Genomic DNA, 24,446 nt, shown 5'->3' on the forward strand with positions numbered 1-24,446 from the left:
TTGGCAGCTGCTGGGTCATTGTTCTTTATGTATATTTTGGGATTTGCAAAACACTTGTTCCTTTCCTCCTCTCAAATTTCTGCATGTAACATTAGCTCATTTGGCTGGATTTCTCAGTCAAAATACACGATACTGTGTGATCACGGCTCCTTGACAAGCAATCTGTTAAAATAAAGATTTAAAACATGGCTTTTACTGCTGCATATATCCACAATATGTACAATGCTTTTTGCTTTGCTAGTTTGTAGAGGTTTGTGAAGTTTGTTGAGCACAGAAATGAACAGCCTGATGTGACATTAGTTACCCGAAGGTTTATTAGTTTCTGCACACAGATGTGCATTGGCACATCTGTGTAGTCACCTTCTGTTGAAGGACTGACTTCCTGGGAAATTATATCCTCTTAGCTAGTATGGCTTTAGGACTAGCTGGTACCAAGTCCCTGGCTTTGTGTTCACTGAGCTATTAGAGTGATTCCCATTGATAGAATTTATTGTTTGTTCTGTTTCCCAAAAATATTTTTTTTGTCTGGGAGAAAATACTGAGTTTGATAATGCTGTCGTAGTCTCTGCCAGTCACAAATTCACGTGCTATCATTGTGCTGGAGTCAGTTAGGAAGACTGAAATACTTCTTATTCCCTCTGATATGGAAAACTTCTCTATTGGGTTATTTCTGAATATAAATTATGCAAAAATAGTGATACTTATCTCTTGATACAGTATATTTTCCTCGTTGTATTCTCTTCAGGACACAAAGGATGAAACAGCTGTACTTTGGCTAGATGAAATTCAGGATGGGATTCACAAGGCTAACAAGGACACAGAGGAGTCCCAGAGATGTAGGTATTATTGCACAGTCTTGCAATTAATCTCCACTTCCAGCCAAATACCAGTTATTTAAGGAAAAGCTGGGGGCTAGAAATGTTGCGTGCATGTGGCAAAGGAAACCAAATGAGGCTTCTGGTTCAGGTGTGGTTTTTTGAGGAGTGAATGTCAGATTCTTCAAATACTGAATTTCTTCTATTTTGCGGGAATATACATTCTTCTGCATTTTTACATGCAACCATTAGACCACGTTACCTTGTTGGACAAATCTCTATCAAATTGTTTGTCATTTGGGACTAAATGTGCATGTCTGTGGGTGGTTAGGTAGAAGTGAGAATGTTCAATTGAATGCGCAATTGAAATGGTGTTTTCTGGTGAGCATTGCCTTTTATTTGCTGTTGTCTTGTCTTGGCTCTCTTAGGTATTACCAGACGAACACCACTCACATGTTTTTCAGATGCAGAGAGTGCTACACATCAGTAATACTCATCTTTGCTTCTTAACAGAGTTTGCAGGTGGACTGGTCCACCCATTGTTGCATCCCAGTCTATATAATGATGTTGTTTCTGTCTGTAGAAACAATTAAGTAATTACTGCTCTGGTTGTTGAAAAGGCTTCTGAGTTGTGATTGGCTCTACCAGAAAAAGACTGTGTTAACTGAAACAGATGTCAGAGGAGGGTTGTAACTTTGTGTGTTGAAAAGTTCTGATGGTAAATCAGTGCTGTACTGGGACTTTGGGCACACACATGCTGATAGGTGCAGTTTCACACATGGTTGAACACTCTGTACTGAAGAGGCCTCTATACTGCAAGTTGTGTAGTTGTTTATTTATTTATATTTCATGTTTATGTACACTTAAAATTTGTGTATCTTATATACAACCCAGCTATAAGGGTGTGTTCATGTTGCCTTCCTCTGTTCTGCTGTTCTGTGCTTACTGTGAGCTACTGAGCCCCTGAACTAACCTGCTTCCTGGTGTTATCCAAGTCTCCTTAGGAATTCTGGCCATTAATGAAGCAGTAGATCACGGTGATGTTAGCCAGACCCTGAGTGCCTTGCGTTCGTCTGATGTTGGGCTGTATGGGGTCACTCCAGAATGTGCTGAGACGTACCAGCAAGAACTGTCAGAAGTCAAGAAAAGGGCAGCAGGTACACCTTAAGTGACTAACTGTTAGTGAAATAAATGCAAGATTATTGTAAATGGAATTGGAACCAGAGGTAAAAACGCCCCTGGGAAAATCTTGTGTTGTAGATGGCAATTGTGGATGCTTTGTGAAATAAGGGGCTTTTTTCCAAAAAAAAGTTTGTGAATAGTATAATGTTCCCCACTTGTAGAATGTGTTGTGTTTAGGTAGCTCTCATAAGAGGTCATTAGGGACTCGGAAACATTCCTTTCCTTGCTTGGAGGAAGAAGAATCTGTAAAGTAGATTTCCTGGTTGTAACATTTATATACGTGAATGGTAAGACACTTGTCAGATTTTCAGACTTCTAATTGCGGTTTCTGCATTTAGGGGGCAATGGCAGTGAGTGGGTGAAGCACTGGGTGAGAGGAGGCTATCATTACTATCACAACCTGAGCACCAAAGAGGGAGGATGGGATGAACCAGCAGAATTTGTGCAAAATGACACTCAGCTGTCGCGGGAAGAGATACAGGTAGAGTAGATTATCACATGCTCTCTCTCTTGAAAGTTGATGTTTTTACCATTCCCAACTTCAATGCAGCTCTAAGAGTGCTTCAATGCCATAGTCATGTTAACAAGCTTAGTAACTCGTTTGATTTGCTAGGCATCATCAGACTGTGTGTGTCACAACTGCTTGTCCTGTTTCATAAAAATTTATCCTATCACTAAAAGTGTACAGGACCACAGTGTCGCTGTTTTTGGAAAGACAACTTAGGAGTTTCTTATAAGCATAATGTGGAAGGCTGATGTAACATCCTTTTTCTTGTATTTCCATTTTCTTTTTCTGGCTCCCTCTTCCTATCATAACATTAAATCAGAGCACCATATCCGGAGTCACTGCAGCATACAACCGAGAACAGTTGTGGCTTGCAAATGAGAACCTGATTATGAAACTTCAGGCTTGCTGTCGAGGGTATCTTGTTCGTCAGGAATTCAACTCAAGAATGAATTTTTTGAAGAAGCAAGTCCCAGCAATCACTTGCATTCAGGTAGTGATACTCTTTAATTCTGTTTGGAACTCATACTCTGCAGTTGTTTTCTGTACACAAGCTTATTGATAGTTTTTGTCCAATTCAGGTAGTTACAGCACACAATTGTTTTTGCCTCATATAGTAAATTATCTAAAAACATTTCTTTCTCCCGATGAGTTTTGGTATATTATTTGCTTTTAGGTGTCATAAATAATCAATCCAATAATCATGTAGAGCTGGAGAGAGAAAAACTTACTTGAGGAAGCTGTACCAATTATTTTTTTACATGTTTCAATGTTTTGAGAATAAGGAAATATGAAGTGTATTGTATGGTGATAATACCACGAGATGCATTGCTGCTGTGGTTCATCATTAATTCAAGAGAAACAACGTGGTTTTCAGTATTCTTGAGTAAAGTGCTTCTCTTCAAATTTGTCCAGGGATTTGGAGGATTAAGGACCTGAAAGAGATAGTAGGATAATTCAGCATGAAATTGGGCGCATTTACAGGACAGCAACAAAATAATTCTTTCTGTGGTGTTGTAACTGAAATGCATGCAAATGAAATAGTTGCTTTGCACTCTATTACCATTTTATTATTTCATCAGTATATGTATTATTGTTTCTGCTGAATTGATACATACTCTTCCTGTATATTTAACAAAACCTCCACACCCACTCCCAGGACATTAAAATAACATTCTCTCCCTTTAAGTGTAGTCCAACCCCTTGCCTGACTTCACTTCTCAAGCGTGGGTGGCACGGGGTCTGCTTGGAAGATTTAAAATGTTGCATCATTGTTCTCACCATCAGCAGCAGTTAACATGTGATCTTCATGTAGAACAATTTCTGCCAACTTGATTCTATCCTTGACCCCTAACTGTGCTTCAGAAGGCCCAGGCTCTTCATGGGGTAATTTCAAGTCTCTTGTGATTACAGTTGGAAAGTAGTTAATGCTTCACACAGTGTATCCCTTGATAAGACAAGCATGTCTCCTTTATGTTTCATTTAGCCAAAAGGGCAGTTAGAAGCTGAGGAACACCAAGAAGCTGAGATTTGTAACTTCTTCTGTTTAATTGGAAAAGTAAAGAGAGTGTGCCTATTTTGTTTTCAGTCTCAGTGGCGTGGCTACAAGCAAAGGAAGGCATATCAAATCCGTTTGGATTATCTACGCGCACAAAAGGACCAAGTAGTAAAGGTAGTGCAGGTTCCCTGCTGACTTTTTTGATAAACCTTTAGAGTAGTGAACTTATAGGTAAGGTTTCTATCTTTTTGGTTACCCTTCAATAGATTCAATCAATGGCCAGGATGTATCAAGCCAGAAGACGTTACAGAGATCGTCTGCAGTATTTCAGAAACCACGTAAGAGGCAATCTTGTTAAATGTATTCTGTAATTGGTACTCTTTCCAGAATGAGGTCAAGTGGTTTTTTTTTGTTTCTTAAATCCTAGATAAATGATGTTGTAAAAATTCAAGCCTTTATCCGAGCAAACAAAGCACGAGAAGACTACAAAACCCTCAGTAAGTATTGCAAAGAGAATAAAACTGATGTGCCTCGAATCTCTGTTTGTGGGGGATCATAGATTCATAGGAGAGATTCCCTAACTCTTCCTGTCTCCATAGAAGAGATTCTCTAGCCCCTCTGATGATCTTTGTAGCCCTCCTCTGAACTCAGTCCTGCTATGTTGGAGGCCCCAGAGCTGAACACAGTACTCCAGGTGGGGTCTCATGAGACTGGAGTGGAAGAGAATCACCTGCCTTGTCCTCCTGACCACACTGCTTTTGATGCAGCCCAGAATGCAGTTGGCTTTCTGTGCTGCAAGTGCACATTGCTGGTTCATGTCAGGTTTCTTGTCAACCAATATGATGTTGGCTGTGTGATTTATAACATCAAGACAGTTTTGAGGAGCAGTTGGGATGAAGTGGATAGGGCACTGCGGGGAATATGTTCTTGAGGCTGAAGGAAAACTTGATTTTAGCTGCCTTTTTTTTTTTCCCTGCTGAAAAATGGAACTATAGCTTTGCAGTTAGCTCTGACAGTGTGGACTGCCCTATGCTAATACTAACTTTGTTCTTGATTTACTTCTCTTACAGTTTTCTCAAAACAGGAAAATCATAAGTGTCTGAAGCTGTTCAGACATGATGGTAGTAATTTGACTCTGGGTGCTCCTTGATGTGCTGTTTAAACATAGATAAGGCACATATTTATTTCTGTTTGCCATCCCCTAGTGTTGTCTACTTTCTTGCCTATTTTTAGTTAATGCTGAAAACCCACCTATGGCTGTGGTTCGGAAATTTGTCCACTTGCTTGATCAGAGTGACCAAGATTTTCAGGAGGAGCTTGAGCTGATGAAACTGCGTGAAGAAGTTGTAACCTTGATCCGATCCAATCAGCAACTGGAAAATGACCTCAATCTCATGGACATCAAAATTGGTTTGCTAGTGAAAAACAAAATTACATTGCAGGTAAGAAATATGTTGTTGGGACACCAGACATTGAATTGAGCCCAGTGGTAGTGAGCATGGAGAGCTCCTGGCCTCAGATGTCAGTTGCTCAGGCCTATGGAAAATGTTTTCCCATAGTTTTTACTCCCAATGTGTCATTAGTCCATTCACTAATTTAGTATGTATCCCTAGAAAGAAAACTGTAGGAGGAGAAGAAACAAGTCCTGAAGCTAAAAAAGCCAACAAGACTATCTTGATCTAATGAATGCAACAGGTTTTGTATTTAAAGGCTTTGAGACTCTTTTTTGTTGCTCCTTTGTGGTTAAACAAGTCACATGCCACAAGCTTGCTGCCATGGGGGTGATTTTGGAGGCAGGAGATACACTTGTGCCACTTGGTTGCTTGGCAAGTTGATTAATTTCCCAAAAAAAAAAAAAAAAGAAAATAAAAAGAAAAAAAAAATTACTAAGTCAGGAACGAAGCAGAACATGTACTTCCAGTTGGAGAAACTGCTGCCAGAGCAATTATACAAATAATGCTTTACTTTAATAGCTCCAGGAATTCCTTGACCCTGCATTTCTCCGTCCAAGAGAAGTGGTTCTCAGATGCAACTGTTTCCAGTATTGCTTGTTAGAAACTTCTCAGAGTGAAATCTGTAACTGTTCTTTCTTTTCAGGATGTTGTTTCTCATAGCAAAAAACTTACCAAGAAGAATAAGGAACAGCTCTCTGACATGATGATGCTGAACAAGCAAAGGGGAGGTTTGAAAGCACTGAGCAAAGAAAAGAGAGAAAAATTGGAAGCCTATCAACATTTGTTCTACCTACTTCAGGTAAGCAGCTTCTTGCACTGCTTGGAAACCTTCTGTTATAGAAGGTTATATGTCTTAGCACAGTCTTTGCTTATGCACTGTAGTTGTCATACAAGCAGTAAAGTTGGAAAAGACCTTTAAGATCACGTCCAACCAGCAACTGTTTTGAGCCACCTTAGGTTTTAGCGACACCAGTGGGGATGTGCACACTAAGTAATTTTTCTTGTTGTTGTAGACTAACCCAACCTACTTGGCCAAGCTGATTTTTCAGATGCCTCAAAACAAATCCACAAAATTCATGGATTCTGTGATCTTCACACTGTATAACTATGCATCCAATCAAAGAGAGGAATACCTGTTGTTGCGACTTTTCCAAACGGCACTGCAGGAAGAGATCAAGTATGTGGTAGCATATGGCACATTCTTGCTATCGAGTCAGTTTTGGCAGTTCCTGAAATTGAGGCCACTTTCATGTTAAGTCTAGTGCTTATATGGAGATAATGCTAATCTGTGCCTTCATTGTCCTCTTCCCATTTCATATCTGTTAATGTAGTCTGTGAAAGAATCAAGTATGTCCATTGAAGATGAGGGCTTTTCACTTCAGTCAAGATTTCACTGCTCAACATGGCAGCTATTTTTGATCTGATGCGAAGTCATGCTAAAATTTAGTCTGATCTCAATTCTCATCATTAGATGTCTGGTTATAAATATATCAACAAACTGCAAACTTAGGCTTTACAAGCCAGGAAGAGAGCTAAATCTTAGCTCTCTGGATTTCCAAAAGCTAATGAGGAGTCTGAAATCTCTGTTGTTTGGCATTTCTGTTTCCTATCAGTGTTAGAAACTCTTGGCTGTCCTCGGACATGTTTTATTGGTTAGGATTGGTTAGGCCTTAGGAGCTCAGTATTACATTACTTCAGTTCATTACAATGCAATGTGGCACAGCTTGCTGTGAGAAAGAATATGCAATGAACTTTTTGAGGAACTACCCTTATGCATTTTTCAGAACGCTTTTTAAGCATGAAGATGATACATGCCCTGAAACAGCAACTTCTAAAAAACTTGTGGTTCCCCCCGCCCCAAAGTCATGCTTGGAACAGTAGTCCAGGGAAGTGTAGGCAGTGACAGAGTTATGCATACCTCAGATTTCATATAGATTCTTTCTTCTTCAGATCAAAAGTAGACCAGATACATGAAATTGTGACTGGGAATCCTACTGTTATTAAAATGGTGGTAAGTTTCAATCGTGGTGCCCGAGGTCAGAATGCCCTGAGGCAGATCCTTGCACCAGTTGTGAAGGAAATCATTGATGACAAGTCACTTAATATCAAAACTGATCCTGTGGATATCTACAAGTCTTGGGTTAACCAGATGGAATCTCAAACGGGAGAGGCCAGGTATGGGAACTGTTAAAATTGTATTTTTCTAAACATTGCTTAGCTGCTTTGCATTGCTCGGTTAGTCATTCAAAACCATCCTTGGCTCCACTGTGTGCATCTGTCCAACTGATTGTCAAGATAGCTTTCATCTGAGAGTTCTAAAGTTCATATTCTGTTTATGATGCTGAGAGTATTGAAGCGGAGTGTGATTAGGTGATGGAAGAAGAAATGCCCTTTTCTGTTTTCCTATGTTAACTTGATAGAGGGCATGTCATAGCTAACTAACCTAAAAGAATGTATTGTAAGAGATTGTATTTGGGAATTGCTTCCATGTCGGTCCGTGTTTCATGTCATGTGTGACCTGTGCAAACAGGTACTATTCACAACCACACAAAGCCGCTCTTGCTGGCAGAAAGCATCATATTGCAGGTCTCTTGATCCTAACATATTTCTAATTAATACCAGCCTCTGATGACACTGATGATATATTGAGCTATGTGATTTTATATCATTCTGGTTTATTTTTCTTCAGTGGATGTGATTTGTTAGAACTTGAGGATTCTGTTGTGTAATTGGGGTTTTTTAATGTGCTTTAAAAGAAAGGCAAAAAGCCATACAGGTGAATGGATTCCTCCATACCTAAAGCAATCTGCAGTCATATACCTTTGCACATTTTATGCAAAATTTTGGACATGTTAAAAATGGAAGTGAAGATGTGTGTTCAGATCCTTCTCTATACATGAGATTCAGGATACTCCTTTATGAATTACCAGTTTCATCTGTCTTGTGTTCACTTCTATACTATGCAATATATATATACTATGCAATAATTTCACCTGATTGAGAAAACGATAACTATTCTTTCAGCAGCATGTTATATTGATTTTATGGGTGCTGATCTAGCTTCTGCTTGTATTCAAGTTTTCATCATCTTAATAAATACCCAAATGCATAGCTTTAAACATACTGCATAGCTTTTGGTAGTGAAGTGAATGTTTCTGAGTCAGGCTAAATGTTCTTGAAGTGTGCTAGCCTGAATAATATTCTCCTTTATATGTCTGACTTTTTCAAATAGCAAGCTGCCATATGATGTTACTCCTGAGCAAGCCCTAAGTCATGAAGAGGTGAGGACACGACTGGATGCCTCAATCAGAAACATGAGGACAGTGACAGACAAGTTCCTGTCTGCCATCATTAGTTCAGTGGACAAAATCCCGTGAGTCTCATGCACCAGTGTTATCCCTGAGAAGTTGCTGGTGTCTTCATGCTTGCAGCAGTCTTATTTGACCTTTTCTTTCTCTCAGTTATGGAATGCGTTTCATTGCCAAGGTCCTGAAAGACTCCCTGCATGAGAAGTTTCCTGATGCTGGTGAAGATGAGCTTCTGAAGGTGAGGATCTGTACACTTTTTGAATAATTGTCAGCCAAATTGGCTGTGACATTTCATTTTTCTCTTGTTAGGTGTATGTGTGGAGAGGAGTGCATGTAAACCTATTCATTTGCCTCTACAGATAGAAAATATTTCACATCAGGCTATTGATGTTAGCTTCATACTCATCACTTGAGATGTAATACATTGTTTAGAAGGCAGTATCCTGATGCTTCTCTTTTGCTTTTACTATCTTGAGCATTTGGACCTTTAGATTTTTTGACCCGAGTTTTACTGTTGCTCCTAGAAGGTAAACCTTGCGTTAACTAGTGTGATCACAGCCCACTGCTCCTTCCTTAAAGAGACAAGCTAAAAAGTCTGTATGCAAAATTCTGATATTCCTAATGCTCCATTTGTAACACACTAGGATATTTTGATGGCAATATGTAGAGTCATTTCCCATGATGCCTAGTTAGTTTTGTATTTTGCATTTCAGTTGGTTTGGAGAACTAAAACGATCCTAATATTAGTTGCTCTTAGATGACTACAACATTGGGGTTTTCATCGACATTTCTTTGGTTTCATGGCTTTTGGTAAATTGTGAATTTATACCCATGAATGCTTTACTTCTTAATACAATATAGTTTGGTTATTAGAATACTTGACAACGTCTCTTTAAGCTTCTCTGCCTCTGCTTCATTACAAAATAATTACCAATCTGAATGCTGTTTTCTTCTCTCTTCTAGTTCTGTGCTTTCCCATTCTGAGACACCGGTTCTTTCTATGCAGGTGAATTAATTTCTTCCATCTGTAAATTTAGGTGGAAAACTTCAGGTTTTTTTTAATCATGGAAACAGTCTAACTGTCCACATGAAAGTCAAAACTGCAGTTGCTGCCATAGCTACTTGCAGATTGTTTTTAGCAACCAAAGATACCCATACAATATACTGTTATTTTTGCCCTGCAAGTTTAAATGTCATTAATTCAATTTCTTTCATGGATGTTTTTTTTTTTTTTTTTTCTATTTACTGGCAGTAAACAGTTTGATTGTCAGCAGACTGTTAACTTTCTACGGCATAATTTGTGAGGCTACAGGAGAGGCTTGCATAAAAACACTTGTCAAAACATTATCTCACTGACTGCTTAGCAATTGCTAGCCTTTTTTTCTCTGTGTTTTCAACTATTTGTTCAGACCCCAATCTACTCCATGCATTTAAGTCACATGGCAAGCAGGTGAACCCAAGATTCAGTGAATGTGGCCTTCTGCAAATGAGCATGTGGTGAGAGAGCTTTTTCTTAGAATGAGCATGGTGGGTTAATACCTTTTCATTACTAGAATTACTTTTGGCCAAATATCCAGTTCAGGGTAGAAGAATATTGTGAGTATATGGATAATGTGATAATCTCTATTGGTAGTTCTTTGAAGTGTACTGCTGCTCACATTTGACTAGGTAAACTGGATTTTTGAAGGATCAAATGCTATTTGTTTTCTGTACTTCTGATTTTCTTACTTCTGGATTAAATGGTTTCTCACTAACTAGGAGTCTGTGCCTGAATATGTTGCTGGCTTATAGAAGAAAGCTTTTATTCTGAAAGAGAGAAGGGCTTTGGACAAGAAATGGAAAATAGTCTTTTCAGTTTAACTTCTTGGTGTGCCATTCTTCCTCTCTAAGCTTTCAGAGATGGCAGCCAATGCTGCATGCTTCTGTAAAAATTAGCTCTTGTTCCATTACTGAAACTTCATTATCAGATTCATCTATACTGTAGTCGCTCTGCCCTCTGTTAGGCTAACTCAGTTGCATTTAATTCTCCTGACAGACTGTCTCATGCTCATGTCAGTAGTTCATTGGTAACTTGTAGTATCTCCTTTTGTGAGTTGGAGCTTTTTTGTAAGTTTTTGTAAGCTGGAATTCTAAATTTTTATGTGTAGGAATTTCTGCTGCTGTATAGTGCTGTGACTGATAGTTCTCATGCTTTCCTCTACGATGATTGCCCTAATGCATCTTTATGATATTGCTTTTTTTTTTTTTTTTTTTTTTTTTTTTTTACTCTGTAGATTTTTTGGGAGGGTACGTGCTTCTATATAGCAGAACCTTTGTCTTGGAAAGAGGCTTACAAGGAAGCAATTTATCAAAACACAGAGTAGTTTCAATAAAATTCAGTTGAGTCCTGTGCTGTTGTTTGTTGATGCATTTCTTCTCTCTTCCCCAGATTGTTGGCAACTTACTCTATTATCGCTACATGAATCCAGCCATTGTTGCACCAGATGCATTTGACATCATTGACCTTTCAGCTGGAGGACAGCTGACGACAGATCAACGCAGAAACCTTGGTTCCATTGCAAAGATGTTACAGCATGCTGCATCCAATAAGATGTTCATGGGAGACAATGCTCATCTAAGCATCATTAATGAATACCTATTGCAGTCATACCAGAAATTCAGGTAGAAGACTGTAGCCGATTAAGCTGGGAAGTTTGGCAGAGGGTAACATTGCAAGTAAAAAGGGAAAAGACTAAATTCAGAATATGGAGAGTTCTATCACTGTCAAATATGCAGTCTGTTAAAAATAAAAAATTTTACTCCAGACTGCCCTAAGCATCAGTAACAATGGCGGATAAAATGTGTACCTGGAATTTATGGACAATGCATTGTATGTTAATGAGATTGCAAAGTCAAGAGTTTAGAATATTTTTTCAAAGAATATTCATGTCCAAAATAAAGGTGGCTGTTGTATTATGGCACTTTGAATGTGGACAACCAGAATGGACATACATTCTTTTGTCCTATGTGAACCCTGGTTCCACATGAAAACCTAGTGGTGATCAGGAATAGAGCAGGTGGGCATTTAGCTGTTCATGTAGTTGAAGTAAGCTTTTGTTCAAGAATTGTCATATCTTCTGTGTTTTGGAAAAGTAACCAGAGATAGTTGGGAGCAAAGGATGATAATGCAGTGAGGGCAGGAGAACAAGGTCACTGAAGCCAGTTCTGTCAATTCTAAAAATGGGCAAATGTCAACATGGCCAGTATCAATGATTGAATTTACTAGGTTGCTTCTAATTTGTTAAACTAAAGCTGACAAACTGTAGTATGCCATAGTGTACCACAATTTAAAGAGGAGAATCTGTTCTTGAGATTGTCATGGGGAGGTAATACTCTTGACATACCACATGACTCTCAATGTCATACTGACTGTTCTCTCCTTCTTTTTCTGAAGACGTTTTTTTCAGGCTGCCTGTGAGGTTCCTGAATTGCAGGATAAATTTAATATTGATGAATATTCAGACTTGGTGACTCTCACTAAACCAGTAATTTATATTTCAATTGGTGAAATCATCAATACGCACACTGTAAGTATACATTAGTCACAGTTGCTCCTTATAAGTGGTGTTTACGACAAAAATGCTGCTTCTCTCTGAAATGCAAAGGTACCAAATGCAAGGCTGAAAGTTGTCATGATTGTAGTTTGCAAGAGCTTGTTGATTTACAGAATGAAGTAATTTAGGTATGGCTTCACTAGGTTTCTTTGGAAAGCGTTTGGGTATGTGATAATTGGCACAGCTCTGAATGTTGACATTGCTACTTTGGAGTTCAGTGATTTTTTTTCTAGAAGACACCAGCTTGAAATAATGAAATTCTGCAGTCTAGAAAAGGATATACTGTTACAACATAATTGTTTTTTTCTGTTCATCTAGTTGCTCTTAGACCATCAAGATGCAATTGCTCCTGAGCACAATGATCCAATTCATGAGCTGCTGGATGATCTCGGAGAGGTTCCTACAATTGAGTCCTTAATAGGTGGTCTAATTTGTTCTGTTAAAGTAATATGTGATATTGCCTTAAATGACCTAAAGTTCAATAAAGAAACAGTAAGAAATCATTACAGGTCGTTTGGGAGGATGTGCTCTAAAAAGCAGCAGCGGATTCGTTGCAGTATATTTTCTCTGCATAAATTGCTGCCCTGAAAAAATCAAGGGTACTTTCTCTTCTCCCCACCCACCTCACTTCATCCCACTCTAGAATTTTCTAAAAGAGGGATGGGTATTGACATATTTTCTTTGTTCCATTACACTGGAGCAATTTCTCTGTGCTTATGTCCCTGTTCCAGTTTTTTTGCAAAGATCCATCCTCCTTTCTGGAGATCTGTAGGTGTTCCTTTCAGAGTGCGGTAATAAATGCACCCAATACCATGCGTTCCTTTAAGAGCCTTTGGCACGTGGGCAAGTAGCGCTTTTCCCCTTTAGAGTTTTTTTCCATAAGAAAAATAGAATTCTGTCCACTTCTGGTTGGGGGAAGAAGGAACTAACACTACTAATCTATGAAACTCTTCTGAGAACCTGAGGCGGTTTACTGCTTCAGGCTATAACACATACTGGAAAGATGGACAAGTTTTTCTCCTTCATGGGTTTCTACGTTGCAGTTATTTGAAGTTTCTAGTTTAGCAGGGGGGAGGGAGGCAAACCAGGCACAGTTTTTGGAGAGGATGCTCTGACAGCAAAAACTTACCTTGGAGTTGCTTGATGAGGAAGGTTGGAATCTTCTAAAGGAGTGATTGCAACCAGACTTTCTTCCAAGCACTGGCAAAGAACAGAATGTAAGAAACATTATGTGAACAAGCACAGACTATGGGTTTAGCCAGAACTCGCCCGCCTTTCCCATTTCATTTTTCTTGTGTGCATAGTGTCACTGGGGCTAATATGTCAAGAGGTAAATCTTTCTGCAATCCTTTAAAAAAGGGGGGGAAAGGTACCAACAGTTGTTCTGGTGAAAGTTCATATGCACTTAGAGCATATTAGAAAATTTCTTTTTGATGGGATAGCTTACTTTGTTCAGGAGATGATGGCAAGCTTGATTGCTAACAAGGGCTTTGCACTTAGCTTGAAACATGCATTTAGTTGAGGACACGAACATATGAGCATAATCACATTTTCATTTCTAAAGTACTTTTGAAAGTTCCGCCAGTCTTAGAGTGATACTGAGATACAGTGTGGAAAACATAAGTCTTTAAGGCATACTAAGTGGTGATTTTGTGGTGCTTTTCTGGCCAATGCCTTCTCTCAGATTTGTTATGAAAAAAAGTCTGTAATATATTCAAGATGATGTCTTTAAAAGTTGGTCTGGGTTTTGAAGTGTCCTTTTGACAGTACAGGAAACAGTCTGTTTTTTTTCTGTGATCTGTTACGTAGGGAAAAATTACAAAGTCCTGACAGTCAAGAAGATAAATAATGTGATTTCATCTATAAACTCTCTGCTTGGCAGGGGAAGGTTCTGGCAATGTTAATGACCCCAACAGGGAAATGCTAGCAAAGACGGAGGTTTCTCTCACGCTCACTAATAAATTTGATGTTCCTGGTGATGAGAATGCAGAAATGGACGCACGGACTATTTTGCTGAAGTAAGTAAGGGCTAACTACCTGGTACGTTGCTCAAAAGAAGGAGCAACAGGAACTTTAACAGTTAATCTACATGTGAAAATAAGAAAATCGAGACATAATTTAAAGTAATGTGGGAGGGCTGTTACTCTAAATACAATGAGATTGTAGCCATGTCTTTTTCCATGCTGTGCATGATGTTAAATTTATGGAGACTCATACCCTTTTTTGAGAAGCATGGGTCTTATTACCCTAATGGAAAGGGAACTATGGACTGTTAGGGATTTTATTATTGCCAGAATCTTTATTTTGGAAAACTTTTTACTGATAGTGACTCTTGGCTAGTTTTAAGCAAATCCCTTTTGCTGAGATGTTTTGAGCAGTGACCTGACATTCAAATGCTTGTTTACCTCCTCTGATGCGTTCCTGCTCAGAGGCTAGATAGTTTAATTGAAAAATCTGTGGTCAGCATACACTTGGCCTAGGCAGACAAGTGATCTCCCACAAGAAAATTTTGTCTCCAAAAATAACTTCAACGAGACTTCTTAAAAGATATATCAGTATTTTCCTACCCACCAGATGAGGGTGACATTGATTTCAAAAGGAAGGATTTACCAGCTGCACTGGTAGTCACTGAAGTTGTGGATGATGAGGAAGGTGCCTATGTGATGCAGTTTGTGTGATTCCAAAAGTAATTGCAGCCTGACTGCCAAGATGCTATTTGGTTTCATTGTGTGGCTTAAGAGCAGAAGTGCTTCAGAGTGGACATCAACTGTGATTAAATCTCAGCTCAAATCGTGACCCCCAGGAAATGACCCTGTCTAACACCAGACTGGAGTTGAGATCTGCCTTGTCTCCCATGCACATAAGAAAGTAATCCTTCAGAGTTTTTTGATACCTGTTATAGATCACCGAAGCATGCTTATGGATGGATAATATTATAGAGCTTTTCTGGTTGCACAAATGGGCTGTGGTTGTTATCTGCTTTATCTTCCACCTTGAATGCAGTTTCTGTGGCCCATGTGGCAGTACTAGGGCTACCTTGTAATACATGGGTTAACATCCTTGCTGTTTGAGGAGCAAATTGTGCATATCACAGAGAGGAATTTTTCAGGGAACCAATAATAATGTTTCCAATAATGCACTGTCCAAAAAGTAAAATGCTTCTCAGGATTCTGGTCTGGTTTAGCCTATGACAGCTTGAGTGCCCGCCTAGTAATAATCTGACTTTAAATAAAGCAGTAACATTGGTATTGTTGCAGAACAGAAGAGTATTAAAGGTCTTTTTGTTTAAAATTTTTTCTCCTGTTCTTGATTTCTTTGCAGCACAAAACGTTTAATTGTTGATGTAATCCGCTTCCAGCCAGGGGAGACACTGACTGAAATTTTGGAAACTTCAGCTACCTCAGAGCAAGTACGATGCTCTCTATCTGTGCTGGTTTTAGACTAGGAAATCATAATCTATCTAGATATATGTGGGTGTATGTGGGACTTTCCGTTTAGGTATTGCAGTGAAGCTGTCTGCACTCATGGACCAGGGTGTAATGGTAATCAGGAGGGTGTACAGTGGAAGTAAATTGTATGTGGGAGTCTTATTCCTGCAGTAGTTGCTAAAAACTGTTAACGTGGAAGACCATTTTAGATGGTAGGTAGGCTTCTGCTGATGCCCATTTGTAGGATGTTTTCATCAGAACGCGTTCGTTCAAGTCAGTATGGCAATCGCCAAGCAAAACTCTTTATCCTGTGTTATGCCAGAGATCAGACAATCTTGTTTCTGCTTCCTTTTATCTCCTTAAAAATGATCAGCTTGTGAACTTGCAACTTGTTTTTGTTTTCTTCTAGGAAGCAGAGCATCATAGAGCTATGCAGAAACGGGCCATTCGTGATGCTAAAACTCCTGATAAGATGAAAAAATCTGTCTCTGTAAAGGAAGATGGCAACTTGAATCTCCAAGAAAAAAAAGAAAAAATCAAGGCAGGCCTGAAGAAGTTGACAGAACTGGGGCCAGTGAATGCTGAAAATAAATACCAGGAACTAATCAATGACATTGCGAAGGTATACCATTTGATGGTTTCTGAGTAATCATCGTGGAGTTTTCCCAGTCTGCAGCTTTGAGAAACTTCCACGAGTTTTCAGGGGGAAAGTAGGGTTTTTTAGTAGCTAATTTATAGAGAAAAATCATACCTTTTGTTGCAGCATTTTCACCATGTGGGAAGTCCTTTATTTTTATACAATGTATCTGTTCCCTCAAATGACTGTGTTTCCATCCTCTCAGGTACTATAAGAAAAAATTTACTAAGAAAAAACTTAAGAGCTTGGAAGGAAAGTCCTGATGTGTATTTTTTTCTCCATTTCACTAATTCAAGTAGTGCCTCTACATGCTTATTCACACAAATAAGTTTTGCTCATAACTCTAAGACATCCTAACTGTTATTTTGATTTAAATGTGCCTGTTAAAGAGTACCTAAATGGTAAGGGGGTGGCTGTGAAAAAACTTACAAAAGAGATCCAGTACTGTTGGCAATATATTTTATAATACATTGTTTACTGAAAAACTATTCAGGAAATGTTATGTAAGTAAGCCAACTAAATAATCTCCTTTAGGATCTGGTAAGAATTAATTGTACTGTAGATAATATGTATGTAATGTAAATTAAAGTAGCGGTCAATGAATGTAGTGTTTTCTTGTTGAGATATTAAGGCAAGCGATGCTTAAAGGCTGACTAGCAAAGAAAGATAATGAAATCTGTGTGCTGTTATGGTTGTAGTGCTTGATTTGTAAGATACTTTCCCTACCCAGTGCTGGAAAATTTGCTGCTTTTATGTCGTGGCCTTTCAGTGCCCACTCCTGTCATTACAATTAGAACAGAATTGAAGTTTGAGAGAGCCACAAAAGGTGCAAGTGTACAGCCATGTAGAGTTGGTTAGTTCCACAAATAGTCATCAAAGAGAAAAAGCTGTGACTTTTAAAGTGGGGCAAGTGCAAATGAGTGCTCAAGCCTTGCATGAAGCAAGACTAAGCAAAATCAAATGGTGTGTTTCAAGTACTCCAGTGACTCTGGGACTGAGCACTTGGAGAGCTCAAATGACTGTTAAGTCTCTGCCTGTCTTTCTCCTGCGTGTAGGATATCAGAAATCAGCGTAGATACCGTCAGAGAAGAAAGGCGGAGCTAGTGAAGCTGCAGCAGACATACAATGCCTTGAACTCCAAAGCTACTTTTTATGGAGAGCAAGTAGATTATTACAAAAGTTACATAAAGACCTGCTTGGATAACTTGGCCAGCAAGGGCAAGTAAGTATCTTGGAACTGTAGAACCATAGAATGGTTTGGGTTTGAGGAGACCTTTGAAGACCATCTAGCTGCCATGGGCAGGGACACCTTCCACTAGACCAAGTTGTTCCAAGCCTCATCCAGCCTGGGCTGGAACAGTTCTGGGATGGGGCAACCACAGCTTCCAGGGCAACTTGTCCTGGGGCATCACAACCTTCACAGGGAAGCTGTTGATGGCAGTTCTTTGAGTGCGACCGTCTGGTTGCATCCTTATCCATCAAGCAGTCCATCTATCAAATCCATGTCTCTTCAATTTAGACACAAGGATGTTGTGTGGAATGTTGTTGAATGCTTTTCACAAATACAGGTAGATGATTGTCAGTCACTTTTCCCTCATCCAGAAATGGTGTATTAACCCTGTTGTAGCAGGTCACCAAATTGGCCAGGCACCTGAGTGACAGTATGTTGGCGGTCACAAATTACCTCCTTGTTTTCCATGTATCTTAGCAGTTTCCAGGAGGATCTTGCCAGTCACAGAGGTGAGAGACAGGCTGCGTATTTCTTATTTTCTTTTTACAGTTGGTAGGAGCTTCACTGGACTGCCACATTTTCTCATATATGATGGATAGTGGCTTAGCCACTTCCTCCACCAGTTCCCTGATGACCCACAAGCACATCTCATCAAAGTTCATGGACTTGCACACCTTTAGGTTCCTTAGATGGTCTTAAACCTAATGCCCTGCAGCATATGGTTTTGTGGCCCTAGAGGTTCTTCTTACAAGAAGGCATGTGTTGCTAAGAAGAGCCATAAAGCTCCATCTGCTCAAAACTCCTCAGCTGAACTCTTTCACATAGTGGTAGTTTCAGCAGCAGTAAGAAAATACAGGGAGTGGTCCTTGCCATGATTGGGGTCAAAAAGATAGACTTGAAAGACTTCTTGGTCCCTTCGGAAGAAGAGGGTGCAGAGAGTCCAGTGGTATGAAGCTTGTCTACTGTGCACTTGCTGCTCGGTCAGTCTGTTCTGTCATCCTTCTTAGGAACAGAGAACGAAAATAACATAGTTGCCTACAAGGAAACCCTTAATCACAAATTGTCCCTGTTTTTATGCCAAATGAAGTCAGATGTTACAGTGCTAAACAATCCAGATTTTCTGGGGTAGGAAAAAATGTTGGTCTTTTCCAGTCAGATGTGAGAATTCATTTGCAGAATGAAAATACAAGGAAGTTTTTGAGTAGTCTCAGCTTTCTCCATGTCAGTTGTTGTTAGACTCTATTATGCCTAATGAGAGACGGTATTGTTTTTTATGAATAACCAAATAGTTATGTTTTGGGTGAGATTTTTTTGTTGGTGGTTGTTTTTTTTTTTCCTTTATGTTTATTCATTATTAATATTATTTTCCTGCTTTAATGTTATTGGCAAATAGTAGAAAATTAAAGATCTGATCTGGGCTATAAGTAGGTAAATTGATTAGTAGAAGTATATCATTATCTATCATTAATCATAGTTCATTAGCTGTATTGATTCCTATCCTGTCTTTCAAATAGGATTGAAAATTCACTGCTCAAAATGTCTTTACTTGTTTTTGACCTTCTAATTTGTTTGGTTTGTCTTTTGTCCCCAGAGTCTCCAAGAAACCTCGAGAGATAAAAGGCAAAAACAGTAAAAAAATTTCTCTGAAATACACAGCAGCTCGACTTCATGAGAAGGGAGTGCTTTTAGAGATTGAGGACCTGCAAGGTAACCAGTGAGTATCTTTCTGAAGCTCTTACAGCTAAATAACCTTTTTGGAGGAAAATGAAAATAGATATGATGAATTCTTGTCTTTTTCAGAGAACTAGTCTAGGTGATAGTTGAGGACCAGCAATTTTAAGATCTATTTGAGGCTGTGTCACATTGTCTTGCAATTTTATTCGTGGAATTTTAGTGTTGTTAGGAGACTTAGCCATTAAAGCTGAAAAGATTGCTAGGCAAGAAACCTTGCATAGTGATCACTCTTCAATTCTCTTTTTCAGGTTGGAGCAAAGCAATTATTTGATTGAGAAGTGTAATGTGATTTAAACATGACATCCTCCTTCCCCCAGCCCCTTCTCTGTCACTCCTCAAGTTATGGAAGGGTACCTCATTGAGTGAATTTTTATTATGGTTAATAGCTTTCATTGTTGAAAAACCAGCTTAATGCCAGCTTGAATTTCTCCAGCCTGTAGTTTGCTGGAGAAGCCTTGAGAAGCTGGTATGGCTTGCGTGGAATATAGAGGAGTTGGCTGTTGCTAGAATTTTTTCAACTCTGAATCATATTTTGTACTCAGTGCACTAAATGAGGCATGAATGTGCACCACTAAAGTCGACTGCTTAGATTATACAAGCTAAATTAAGTTATCCTGTTTCCTGCTGTGCTTGTGTGAAGATGTGTGATTTACCAGACATTGAACCTGTTAGGCTTCCATTCATTGTTGTATTGAGACTGGGTGGCTTTTATGGACTCATTTCAAATGTGGATAATAGAATAAAGAGTTAAGAGTAGAATTCTTAGAAATTTATCTTCGCGCTTCATCTCGTATATTTCCTCCCTGTGATTTTACATTTCTCAAATTTCATAGGTTTAAAAACGTGATTTTTGAAATCAGTCCAACAGAAGAAGTAGGAGATTTTGAGGTTAAAGCAAAATTCATGGGTGTACAGATGGAAACATTTATGTTACATTATCAGGTGAGAACTGTCGTATTTAATAGTGTTGTGTAAGTTCCCCTTGCCAGACTCTTCATCAAAATAGCAATGACATGTTTTTTGCCTAAACAATCTGAAAAATGTTTTCAAAAATAACCCATTTGCAGGGAAAACAGATGCAACATGTACAAGGGATCCAAACTGCTTTTTATTTCTTCGCTAATGAAAGCCGAATCTCGGTGTATGTTTTTAATTGTGTGTACACATATACGCACAAAACAAACACTTGCATTTTCAACAATTTCCTGCTACAGGAGAGAACTTGGGAGTCTGTGGCAGCAGTCACCTGGGCTTGTGTGTGATGGCTTCAGCCAGTCTTTATGTATTGGTATTCTTTCTGCTACCCTATACTTACCCGTTTCTTTCCAGTATCTAGGTGTCCTTCTTAGGTGGCAGCCTTTACTTAGGCCACCACAACAGGCATGCTGACTGACCTTTTCCCAAACGGTTTCCTGTTCTTTCTCTCATGCCAGTAATGTTACACCTGCTGTCTCTGTCCCCTTCTTCCACTTCTTCACCCACCCCCTGTCCATTTTGTTCTTCATTATGTTTGTTAGTTGTGGAAGCCTCAGGCCCCTCGAGACAGATGGTGTGCAGAGGTGCCTTGCATTGCAGTTAGTGCACGCCACCTGACTGGCTGCTGGGATGGAGCTGCCTCACATCTTTTGTTTGCTTTGAGAACTCTCCTGGTTTGTTCCAGTCCTAATCAATCAGAGCTGGTCGTGAACTTGCTGGCTCATGGAGGCCTACCCAAGGTTACTCACTTCTCAGGCACATGGTTTACTATACCACTATGCCTTTGTAGCAGTGGTTTGCAGATAAAGCAGATGTTGTCAGAGGACAGCAACAAGGGACACAACATCACATCCATCCATCCACATGCCCACACCTACCCACCTTGCTACCTGCAAGAGTGTGATTGGTGAAGGAATTTAATCGGTGAGATAAAAATCAGTGCAGGTGCATTGCTGACAAAGCAAAGTATAACTAGAAATACTGCCTATGTAAAACCCTTAGAGACTGAATCGACACTTTATGCATAGTGACTGAGATGCCATTTCTTTTTGTGCCCTAGATTGAAGTGCTGTAAGCCACTTCCCTGAGATCTGTGGCAACTAAAGCTTTTAGAAAGGGACACTGGAATGTTGTAATGTTTCATGAGTACATGATAGAATTAGGCACCTAGGAAACCTAAATATTCTAAATGTTACAGCAAATTTATGGCTGCTGTGCAAGTGATGAGGCTGGAGATGGCTAGATCTGAAATTTGGATTACTTAGAATGGTCATCTATTTCTGCTCTCTTAACATAATTTTTTTTAAACCCACTGCTTAAAATAATTAGGATCTTAAATACCTTAGAATGACTATTTTTTACACAGTAAGAGTGGCTTTTTAATGAGTCTCTCTTTTCTATCTTCTGGTGTGTCCTTTTTTGGTGATACTCCTTAAGATCCTACTGTACTACAGTCTTTTATAATCTCTATAAGCTCTTGAGGTTTCCTCACTCATTAAGATATTCTCTTTGGCAGGATCTCTTGCAGCTGCAGTATGAAGGTGTTGCTGTCATGAAGTTGTTCGACAGAGCAAAAGTGAACGTCAATCTTCTGATCTTTCTTCTGAATAAGAAATTTTATGGAAAGTAACTGACCTCTGCCAGCAAGTCTGTGAAAGGAGAGATGGATAGAAACCTGCACCTACAACTTTTTATAGCGTAGTGATCTATCAGTATATTCCCACCTTGTGCTAACTGTATCGAATGTATCATGAGGGAGGACTAAGAACCTCTTGGGAATTAGCAGTCCTGACTGAGTCTGCAGTAAGTTGGTTTCTTGTTTATTTATAATCTTCAACTTTGAAGATCCCCTTTAGAGTGGTTATTTTAGAATGTATTTTTACATGGCTTTGGGAATTAAACTAATATTAGAGTATACTTAGGCCATCTGAATGCTTAATTTTTAAAATCATGTGCATTGTGAGGCTTAAATTCTTGTTGCCTGTGCAAAGAGATAACTGTCACTGTGTAGAGATCTGTTAGCCTCTTCCTGAGAGCCAAAAAAGGGTTGCGGGTGATATTTGGACTCCTTTTATTCTCAAGCAGCAGTGACCAATATAATACATGGACAATATCCAGGTTACCCATTTTGTTTGCAAGCTTGCATTGGTAGAGGGGGCAGAGGCCAGTTGGCAAGATTAGAACTACTGCAGTCAGGGTAATCAGTAAGCATCATAAACAGTTACTGAACTATTTGTGATAATATACTACAGCCACATATAGCAGCTTTAGTGTCTCATATTTCTTGATTTGCTTCTGTTTATCACACTGTAGTAATTTAGAGGTGTCCCCTTAAATGGAGGGACTGTGGAATGTATTTACCAGGGCTTACATATAAAAGAGGATTTTTGTGGAAGGGAAGGGTAGCTGTAAAAATGTCTTGTGACACGTTAACTTTTAATGTTGTTCGCAAAGCATTTGAAATGTAAAATTCACATTTTTTTCCAGTTTAGAGCAATGTTCTATATATCTGTGTCTGATGCAATAAATGTTAGTTTTCTTCCTTGGACAAGTCTGGAGGTAGAGCCTATCTCAAATAGATTAGCTTTTTAAAAGTTTTTTTTTTTCTTGCTACATTCAAGTTCCTGTTTATTTTATTATTTCATGGAGGTTTTGTCTGTGCTTCTTCACAATGGTGGTGGTGCTGGCTGTTCTGCTATATCGAATAAAAATGCAGAGACTCTTAAAAAATATAATCTGACCTTTAAATTAATTTGCTTCAGCTGTTCCCCCATTTCTTTTCTTAACTTTTTTTTTTTTAAGGGACATATCTCCTGCAAATTTCAAGTTGGCCTGCTTGTTCAGGTTACTGTTCAGAGTTTAAAAGAATTGTTTGATCTACACTGAGGTAGTATTTTCAGCTTAGATCTTTTTTTCTCATGAAAGACATTCCTAGTATCTGAAATGGCTGTGTCACTAATTTCTCTGCAGTTCTCTTGGAAGGAAATATGTAAACTTGCTGGTGTTAAGACTGTATTTAAACATATTCTGGTGTTGGTGTATGTGCGGTCTGGTCCAACCCAATTTAAAAAATTGCATACCAAGTCCAAGAAAGCTGGAGCACATCAACCATTCAGCTTTCACCTCATGTTTTATCAGGGGCTTTATGGCCCTGCCAAGAGACGGACGTAAATTGATGAGACCCAGGCTGAGTTGTGACAGTAATAGGTTCTGTTTGAGCTGGTGGTTTATTGACATGTTCATCAGCCACACTCTCTAATAATTAGTCCTGGGATTTGTTCCTGTTTTTCTTTCAGCCTTATATCCAACTTCTCACTCCTTCTCTCTGTCCAGTATGTCTTTTGTTCTCCTTTTTTGCCCTGTGTGCTCCCTATGCCGTTCCCTTTCACTTCTTCACTGTCTCTTGTTACTCTTTTTCTTTCAAGAAATAAGTCCTTAATATTTATTAAATAAATGTTGCTCAGTCCTTCTCTCTGGTCTGTCCTGCTTTTTGTCTCCCTGCCTGCCTGCATCTTTATCCTTCCTTCTTTCTTCCTCTCCTTTTCCCTCTGTCCTGCACTGTGACTGTGTTTCTTTGTCACTGTCCCTTTGCCTGTCCCTGTGTGCACCTGCTGGCCAGCTGCTCCTCCCTGACTGTCCCCTCTCTTGGTGAGCCTCTGTCCTTCTGGCTGTGCCTCTCTCTCTCCATCCCTGTGCTGCTCCTTGGCCGTGTTTGCCGCCCCCCCATGGTTGTTTCCTCTGCGGGTTTTTGTTTCCCTCTTTGTCTCTGTATCCCTCAGTCCTTGCTGTGTGTTTGGCACTGTGTCTCTTCCTGTGTCCTTCTCCATGCCTCACTCGTGTTCCCGTTTTATTTTCTGTGGCTCTGTGGAGCTCCCCGTGCTGTTGGTTCCCATGGGTGTGTCCTGTTTGCTATCCCTGTTCTTTTTTAATCCATCTCTGTGTGCGGCCCATCCAACGTCCCAAGTTTTTTTGGGTTTTGTTTTTTTTTATTTTTTTCGATTTCATCCTGCACCTTGATCTTAATTTTCTTGCTGTGTCGTCTCTGCTGGCACTCTCTCTTTCTGCCTCTTGTCGCCTCTGTCTCCA

General features: G+C 39.3%; 1 protein-coding gene and 1 long non-coding RNA gene across 2 annotated transcripts in view; one reads left to right on the plus strand and one right to left on the minus strand.

Moving 5' to 3' along the window:
- IQGAP1 (IQ motif containing GTPase activating protein 1) overlaps positions 1-23,095 on the plus strand; it is a 48,195-nt gene extending 25,100 nt beyond the window's left edge. Inside the window, exons 16-38 of the mRNA XM_079317792.1 lie at positions 746-836; positions 1,811-1,972; positions 2,336-2,478; positions 2,825-2,995; positions 4,091-4,174; positions 4,267-4,338; positions 4,428-4,497; positions 5,234-5,442; positions 6,098-6,253; positions 6,468-6,631; positions 7,405-7,629; positions 8,687-8,827; positions 8,916-9,000; positions 11,191-11,423; positions 12,196-12,328; positions 12,674-12,776; positions 14,238-14,373; positions 15,677-15,764; positions 16,193-16,405; positions 17,476-17,642; positions 19,243-19,365; positions 20,219-20,327; positions 21,877-23,095. Of these exons, the coding sequence (XP_079173918.1) occupies positions 746-836; positions 1,811-1,972; positions 2,336-2,478; positions 2,825-2,995; positions 4,091-4,174; positions 4,267-4,338; positions 4,428-4,497; positions 5,234-5,442; positions 6,098-6,253; positions 6,468-6,631; positions 7,405-7,629; positions 8,687-8,827; positions 8,916-9,000; positions 11,191-11,423; positions 12,196-12,328; positions 12,674-12,776; positions 14,238-14,373; positions 15,677-15,764; positions 16,193-16,405; positions 17,476-17,642; positions 19,243-19,365; positions 20,219-20,327; positions 21,877-21,990 (3,192 nt within the window). The 3' untranslated portion in view covers positions 21,991-23,095. The remainder of the gene's footprint in view (positions 1-745; positions 837-1,810; positions 1,973-2,335; positions 2,479-2,824; positions 2,996-4,090; positions 4,175-4,266; positions 4,339-4,427; positions 4,498-5,233; positions 5,443-6,097; positions 6,254-6,467; positions 6,632-7,404; positions 7,630-8,686; positions 8,828-8,915; positions 9,001-11,190; positions 11,424-12,195; positions 12,329-12,673; positions 12,777-14,237; positions 14,374-15,676; positions 15,765-16,192; positions 16,406-17,475; positions 17,643-19,242; positions 19,366-20,218; positions 20,328-21,876) is intronic.
- On the minus strand, positions 3,267-3,910 carry LOC306807848. Its single transcript, XR_013775828.1, has 2 exons — positions 3,784-3,910; positions 3,267-3,437 (listed from the first exon to the last, which is right to left on the minus strand). It is a non-coding gene; the product is annotated as an uncharacterized lncRNA (long non-coding RNA).
- Positions 23,096-24,446: the final 1,351 nt, after the last annotated feature.

This window comes from Erithacus rubecula, assembly GCF_903797595.1.
Source record: "Erithacus rubecula genome assembly, chromosome: 14".
In the NCBI taxonomy this organism is placed as follows: domain Eukaryota; kingdom Metazoa; phylum Chordata; class Aves; order Passeriformes; family Muscicapidae; genus Erithacus; species Erithacus rubecula.